Source organism: Nelumbo lutea, chromosome 4 (genome assembly GCF_056320005.1).
Source record: "Nelumbo lutea isolate HS-2025 chromosome 4, American lotus-T2T, whole genome shotgun sequence".
Classification (NCBI taxonomy): Eukaryota; Viridiplantae; Streptophyta; class Magnoliopsida; order Proteales; family Nelumbonaceae; genus Nelumbo; species Nelumbo lutea.
In genome coordinates, this window is record NC_142687.1 from 85,231,958 (window position 1) to 85,240,786 (window position 8,829).

Sequence of the window (8,829 nt, forward strand, 5' to 3'; positions counted from 1 at the left end):
CGGCCAAAGGTCGGACTAGTTAACTTGGGAACCAATCAGGTAATTGATTCTATTTCACCCTAAAACTGTTTTTGCCAAAAACCGTTAATTCAGTCAGTGAACTGCCAACTAGGTGATCAATATCCCGACAATGGTTTTTTGCTGTTTGTTATTATTTTTATTATTTTTATTTTTTATTTTTTAAAGTCTGAACAGACTGTCAATTTAAATCAGACGATCAAACTGTTTAACCTGGGAACTAGTCCCTAGAATGATTCCATATCCAGTCCAATTTTTAAAACCTTGATTTGAAGCACATCTAGCATATGTAGCTCCACTAGAATGAGGGCTAGGGATCTTCTACCACTAAAATGCTATCAATACTGTCCCAACCAGCCACTGCAGGCGCACATCGGGAACATCTCCCTCATCATTCATGGTGAGATGTTCCTGATGTATGGTTGCAATGGCTGGTTGATACGTTGTTAGCGGCATGTGTTGGTAGCTTATCTGAACTCCACTAGAACCTGCATATCCATTTAAGATTGTTCACTACCTACCATATAAATTGGGCACCCAATTTCAAGAATTTACATTCATTGGGGCTTGGTCCCTCGGGTCACATGGGGGTGTAAATAGATTGAATTTGAACCGAATCAAGCAATACCTGAATTCAAACCCAATTAGAAAATCCAAAATCCAAATTCGATTTGATATCCGATGGATATTGAAAATTAATATTTGAATTCGAATTCAACCAATAAATTATTTTAGGTAATTAATAAATATTTCATTTACATAAACCATATAAATATATAAATTATTTATATGATTTAATTATTTTATATATAAATTATATAAAATATTTAAATATTTCATATATTATATATAAGAATTAAATAACCAGTCGAACTCGGATATTTATTGAATCAGATCAAGTCATATCTGAATTCGAATCCGATTAGCTATTCAATATGAATAGGATATCCAATCGATTAGATATTTGAATTATCCAAATTCGATTCAACTATTTCAAATCTCAAATTCGAAATCATATTTTTAAATACTGCTGACACCCTTAATCAATCCATTCAAATTTTGATAAATCTCAACATAAGCCTGTCCAAGTGCACTCTTATGAGGGATAGGGACCTCGTCCAAATGGACATGGCCCAAGTACAAAAACAGAAGAGCATGAATCTTGTCTTAGCTCGACTCTTAGTTTATTTGTTAAGGCTTAGTTTGGAATGAGTAATATGTACGGTGCAAATACATATAAAATAATACAAAATATAAGGTTTTGCACTCTGTATGTATAATATGTATAACATAAAAAGCATACAAAATAATATAAAATACAAGATTTGCACTCAACAAATTTGTATTTATACTCTTTCCAAACTTGAATCCAAGGGGGAAAAACATTGGATAACAACCCAAACAGATTTGAGAAAATCTTTAATTTTGTATGATAATATGGGTTACGTGGAAAAAGTAAAAAAAGAATGGGAAAAGAGTAATTTCTTATATGAACGTTGACATAACAATTTTGGTAAAGTAGTTCACTATGAGAGCAACTTCATACCAAAATCCAAACAAATCACATTTAATATCCACTAAGCACCAGACTAGGAGAAAATGTGAACGTGTGGATAAGATTGTTTTTGTTACTAATTAGTCAAATAAAATATTGTAAAAAAGATTCTATGAAAACCTCATGGAAACCATGAGGACAGCCAACAGCATGGGAATTCATATCTTAAAAACTAATCTTAATCTCCACTTCCTAAAAAGATGGAAGAATAAATGTATTTAAAGACTTTAAGGCCCCGTTTGGTTTATGGGAATAGGGGTCTAGAATTGGAATGGACTATTCCGATTTTAATTGTTTGGTTGAGTAGAATCAGAATCTCATTTCTATTGGAATGGCATTCTTCCATTTGAAGGAATGGCCATTTTCTGCCACCCCCCCCCCCCCCCGTTGAGATTAAGATCCTATTCCTACTAATTTTAATTCTCATTGCCTATTCAGACAGATTATGGGAATTGACCATTCCAATTCCAATTCTTGAGGATATTCCAACTGCAAATCAAACGGACCCTAAATTTTGACAGGACAAAGAATGGGCTTTAGTCTTAGATAATGGGCCTCTTTGGACTTAATCTAAGAGGGACACGGAGTGTATCAAAACTAATTGAATCCATACTCTACTATAGTGGAGTGGGTCCCACCAGAAAGTCACCTCATGGCTCACAACTTCACATCAAATAAACATTGATAATGACTTTAAATCTATATTCATCCTATGGGAGGACAACCCCTTTTTAAAGGAACATCCCATTATTTTTCTTATTGAACTAAAGCTTGAAAGTAGGTAAAGGAAGATTATATCAACATTTCAAGGAATAAAAAAAAAAAAAAAAAAAAAAAAAGGCACGCTTTCATATTCTAGTCTTTAAAACAAGGTTCAAAATGTCGAAAGGTATCAATGCTTATCATATAATTATATATATATATATATATATATATATATAAGAGGAAGCTTATATCAATGCTTATCAATTTTTAGTCATGAAACATTATTATTTAAGAGGTGTAAACTTTTTAAATGATAAGATATGATGTGACACGAATCTTTGACAAAATATCAAAACTAAAAAATAAAAAATAAATAAAAGAGTTTCAAATATTGAAATTCTCACTAGTATCGATACTTACAAACATGGTGTTTATTTTCCTAATTATCCCAGGTGATAATTATTTCCCCAGGAATTCTTTTATTTTCCTAATTATCCTAGGGATACCTGATGTATCAAACTTTGTTGACTTTTTTGTTAGTAATATAAGGCACTGTTTGGCTTACGAGAATAGAGATTTTGAACCAGAATTAGAATGGGCTATTCTGATTCCAACTGTTTAGTTGGGTGAAATCGGAATCCTATTCCCATTCCTGCTGAAATGACATTCCTTTATTTGAGAGAATGATCATTCTCTGCCTCTCCCTTGTGAATGAAATCTTATTCTTGCTAAATCCATTTTTTATTTATATTCTTATCTAAATCTAATATATTATGTGAATGGGCCATTCCAATTCCAATTCTATAAGATTCCGATTCCGATTCCAATTCCAATTCCGATTTTAACTACGAATCAAACAAACCCTAATTATTTTATCTTCATTTTAAAAAAAGAATAAAAATTCATCAAAATTCAGTTGGGTGTTGAATGGTCGAACTCTCAAACATGAGAGTGGAAGGTTACAATACCGGGAGAACTTTGATCACACAAAACCCCTATGGTGAATTTCGATGAATGAATTTTTCATTGGCTAGCATATGCCATATAAGTCATTTGACATAAGAGATCTGAACTGATTGGATTCAGTCATTAATTCAAAATTGTTTATACGATTCAAACCGAGTTGCAATGGGTCATTATAAAGTAAGTTTTGTAAGTTGTTCCCATATTTTGCAGTAATTTAACTAGTGTAAGAGACATGTTAATTTAACTTATACAGCTTGCACAGAAATCAGCAAGTATCTTAACACTTTCTTTATATAGTATTAGTGTAAGAATATTGTGTGTGACATGTGTGTAATTAAGCATTAATCATATATGATATATCGTATTTCAATTTAAATTTTACCTTTAACCAATATATATATTATATGTTATATAAAATCACTTATCATAAGGTACTTTCACAAAAGATAGTGGAAGGAAAGAACTAGAGATATAAACGGATCAGATCGGATTGGAATCAAGGTATATTTTAATTCGATCTAACATTGTTTATGTCAGATCTGATTCGATCGGATCTGATAAGACTCGTTTTGAATTTGAATCCTATCGATCTTCAAATCCAATTCGACCCAACTTGTTTTCTTTAAAATTTAATAAATTAAGTATTTTTTAATTATTTTTATCATATATATACATGTTTTTATAAAAAATGAATGATATAACAAATTTATAAAAATATAATATAAAAAATATATTTATAAATAAATAAATAACATATATACATATATGTATTATATATTTTTATATTTATAAATATATAATATATATCGGATCGGATAGGGGGTGATCCAAATCCAATTTGATTTCTGATCAGATCTTATTATATAATCCGAAGATCTAAAGAGGGGTGATCTGAGCTCGACTAAATAGGATTAGATCTCGGATTGGATCATGATCCAATCCATTTGCACCACTAGAAATTACAAAAGATGGTGGTCATTACAAAGTCACCAAGGGATGCACTAATTCAGTACCCGAACTTTCAAGACGTGTCAATCCAACACTTGTCGTTAACCAGCCATCAGTTATATATATATCACATGATGGCGTTTACAATTTAAAATTTTTGAAAATGTCAAAATTTCCCTTTCAAACACTATTCATCATCTTCTTCCTTAGGAATTAAGATACCAAAGCAATGGTGAACAACCCCAAGCCCGTCGAGGTTTCAACACTTGTCACATTCATTAGCTGGATATCCAAAGAAATGGTAAACAACACACTAAGTCACAAACGACTAACCTCTAACCCACTTAGCGCACTAAAAGAATATAAAAAAAGAAAAAACTATTGAGCTTGCTCCAAAAGACTTAACACGGTTTTTGGGTTTTCCTTCGATGATTGGGAGAAGCTAATCGATTGTTTTTAGATGAGACATAGTAATATAAGATGGGTATTGATGAGGGGCGATTTGGCCTACTAATAATATGAAGACACGTGGCATTGTTATACAGTCAAGCGATGACTCGGCACCACGCAAAAGCACCCTCAACATCTTGAACCCACTTGGCAACCTAGGATTCATCTCGACAACCGAGCTAAGAACTGGCTTGGGCCACTCAGTAGGATGACAAGCCCACATGTGAGGTGACTCGCTTATGTCAACCTGATTAGAGCTCGGTTAGTGATTTGCTTGATGTGTTAGGAAACCTTCTTAAGCGAGTTATCATCTCCAACTTCTCTAGGATCATGATGCCACATTGGAAGAGCCAGTTATCACCCCCACAAATTCGGGCACGACTGGATAAAAACTACCCGCTTACGCAGAGTCCATCTCTATGCATGGAACCACCTCCGAACCAAACGGGCCAGAGATCTCGAACACGCTTTGGGAGTCTTATGATGGCTTGCCTATATAAAGGCGTCTCATTCCTTAGAAAAGGTAGACGTGCAACTTAGTTCTTACAGTTCTGTAACTCTTGCTTTTAGTTCTCTCAAAACTCTTCAATGACTTAAACATCCGAATGCCTACCCCGAATAAAACAACACAAACACTCTGATACTGTATGAACTTGCTAACTCGGCATCTGAATTGTTCGCCAGCAGGGAGCTGTAATCACTGAAATGTGCGGGATTCTCATTGCGTTTGCCCCGTTTTCTTTTTCTATGTTCAAGCTTTCACTTCGACTTCTTTAATAAAGAACAATTTGTAATTGCATTAATTTTCGCTGCGGATCCCTCTATTTGTATTGTTAAACACTAACAGGTCGATCCAAATGAATGGAATTGCACACAATTGAGAGAATTACACAATTGCAGATCCCTCAATTGCACACAATTGAGAGAATTAATTTTCGTTCCTTTTGTTGTGAAATTGGTTCTTAACGAGACCCTTTTTGGATTTTGAAGTTAGATCTCTGAGGTTGTATGGGCTTTTAATTCATAAATCGGGATAACTGTTTTAACTTTGGAAAAGGATTTGAGTCTTCACTGCATGGGGTTGTTGAATTTTATATTGAAGAACCCTAAATTCCGGCCCATCTAGAATCGTATTAGTCTTAGACCAGACTTCAATCGTACCAGTCTCTATTAGTCTTGGACCAGACTTCCATTTCCATGCATTTGGAGTTTGGACTATGAGGCATGTACGCATCTTGGGTCTGGTTTCCCAACTTTTACCACCCAAAGCTAGAACTGTTCAAATATTCTTAAACCCATTTGGCGGACGAAGGGACATCAGTGATGTATTTACGAAGAGAGAGATTTTCTGAAAGCTAAAATGGCGGATGAAGGGGCATTTCAGAATTATCAGTGATGTATTTACGGTGATAAAGAAAATTGATATGCGATGGTTGATAAAGAAAATTGATATGCGATGGTTGATAAAGAAATTTAACAGAAATGTCAATGATTTATAAATCTTCCCTCCGGATCTAAAAAACCCACAAGCTGTTCCTTCAATACCCGAAGGAACAGCTAGAGGATAGCAGATCCGATCCCATAAATCTTATAACTGTATGGATAGATGACCTGTTCATTGCCTTTTACTTCATCTATTCGTTTACAGTTTGTATTTTGACCCAAAGTCGTTTCAACTTTCAACTTTCAACTAATATCCAATTATTCTTCCACCACTTTAATTTACTTTGAGTTTGAGGCCAAGCCAGATTTACTATTAATGGCCTTTCGTAGCAGGCGGAGGGCCGGAGTATAGTGGAGTAGGTGTAGGTCTGTCCCCATACAATATGCAAGTGGGGACGATGCATGTCAAGACTCAAACACAAAGTTATCGCCATTAGAATAAGAAAAACTGACAAACAGTTCTCATGAATTCAACTCTACAGACACACACACCAAAAAAAAAAAAACAACCACCACCACCAGACCAGATCCCCCCTCTTCTTCTTCTTCTTCTTCTTCTTCTTCTTCTTCTCTTTTAATTAACTAGCAGAGAGCAGTACACGGTGATGAGCACACTAAGAACAAACTTAAAAAAAGGGCAACAACCCGGCACACGACACGATACAAATGCAAATTATATACACGATCGACCGAGGACCGACTGACCGCCGTGCATATAATACAAGCCTACACACAGTTTCCGTAAGTAATACATAACCTACTAATCGTAACTCGATCGCTTGGCTGATTTCTCCTTCATTGCAGCACCAACACATAAAAGCAGTAGCTTCCGTCGTTACTGAATACCCTAGTACATCGATCACATCTCACACTCACACATCACTACTCCTCGCTCCAGTTTCCCTCCGCCTCTCGTACGCGTCAGACATCGATCTCCGCCGAAACAGGTTCGACTCCCGGCTACCTGTTCATCATCGGTCAAAACTCCCTCAGACTCATACACAAAAAGACAGATCAGATTCATTATCCGTCTTCTTAAATCCTAAAACAAAAAATATACATGTATTCCCTGCCTGCGCATCTTATCCAACTTACTGAAACTCAACCAGAGTCGGGCAAGTGGCCATGTCTCAGTTCACTCTCAGACTCACCAGCCTGAGGCCCTGAGTGCCTAACCTAACACAAAACAGACGGGATCTTATTGCGTTGACAGGGATATTTCTGATATGGGATCGTCTACGTCTACCATCAGATGACCAAAATACCCCGCTTCATTATATCTAGATCTTTCTAGATTCTCCATTCTCGATACCCCACTTTGCCGATTACCATAAGGGGTATTTTCGCCATTTGAGCCACAAAAGAAGGGAACAGACGTACAGACTTACCGGAAAACGGAGATACCGGAGGAGTAGATCCGGCTGGTGAAACAGGTGGCGATCCGTTCCCAATGGTCAAGTTTCCAGGAGGTTTTATAATCGTGATACTGCGGGTAACCCTCATCGCCTCGTCAGTTGACTCATCACCGTAGGATCTACCGTTTCCGCCATCAGCTTCTGCCAACAAAACCAAAACGAATTAAACCCAAGCCACAAAGATCTGAAACGTTGAAATCATATTAATGAAAATTGCAGCTTGTCTGGATTCAATAATATCGCCGGGGAAATTTTAGAGAACGGATAGATTACTTGAAATTGAAATTAGTGGTTGCATGATTACCCTTGCCGATGTTTGGCCGGAAACTGAAGGTAGAGTTTTTCCGGAGTTTTCCTAGGCCGTTATCCGGCAGAGGACCGGCAAGGGTGTCATCCCATAGCTTGTCCAAAAGACCCATGGTGGCGACCTGTAGCTCCGAGATTTCCAGAAATTAAAAAGTTAAAAACTCCATAACCACAGGGGAGAAGGAAGTGAGTGAGGGTTATACTACACGGATATTTAACGACAAGCCAGGCGTTAAACGTCGAGCAAGTCTCAGGTGATGAAACGCATTCACACCGTCGATGGGAATCTGAATGGGTACGTGGCGAAAAACTTGAAAGTAACGTGTTTGGATAAGATCGAGATGACAAGCATACAATTTCAGGGCGCCACGTGGATTCCATCTGTACGAACAGAGAGCCTCGTGATGCAAAGGATTTCTCCCAAGAAAGATGGAGGCACCGTGGTGCCCCCTCCCTATATCCAAAAGAAAATGATTTGCCCTTTCATTTGGGTAGAATTACAAAACCCAGTTATACTTTTCTCACTCGCGGTTTGACGTGGTCAAATTTATGACCACGTGGCAGATCTCAACAGTTAATATTAAATAGCCACCTGTAAAGCTTGGGCCCAATTGGAGATTTACGACTTTTTATAGTACACGTGGCAAGTAAGAGGGGTAGATTCTTTCATTCTTCTAAAAATTTAGGATAAGGATATTTGAGGCGGATCTTGGCACGTGTGACTCACCACGGGGAGATTTGTAAAACCTGAAAAGATTTTTCTTTTTTCTTTTTTCGGATGGATAAAACCTGATAAGATTCAAGAACTTCTACAGGATCCCCTAGGGTTCTTCTGATCTGTTATTGGGAATTATCGTCGAAAACGTTCATTATCGTCTGGTCAGTCGTCGCTGTTTGAATAATCCAAGCTTGTGAATTGTGATGGGTAGGTAGGTCCTCATTTGTCTCCTCAGCTGAATTTGTGCAACCGATCCAACCTGATATAATATATCAATTACGTAAACGATAAACCTTCTAGTTCCA

General features: G+C 36.6%; 1 protein-coding gene across 1 annotated transcript; it reads right to left on the reverse strand.

Moving 5' to 3' along the window:
- Nucleotides 1–6,490: 6,490 nt before the first annotated feature.
- LOC148861469 (dormancy-associated protein homolog 3-like) lies at nt 6,491–8,028 on the reverse strand. The gene is made up of 3 exons (XM_088984008.1): nt 7,805–8,028; nt 7,474–7,641; nt 6,491–7,049 (listed from the first exon to the last, which is right to left on the reverse strand). Exons 1-3 carry the CDS (start codon nt 7,917–7,919, stop codon nt 6,958–6,960), a joined length of 375 nt encoding a protein of 124 aa, XP_088840134.1. The 5' UTR covers nt 7,920–8,028; the 3' UTR covers nt 6,491–6,957.
- Between the last annotated feature and the right edge of the window lie 801 nt (nt 8,029–8,829).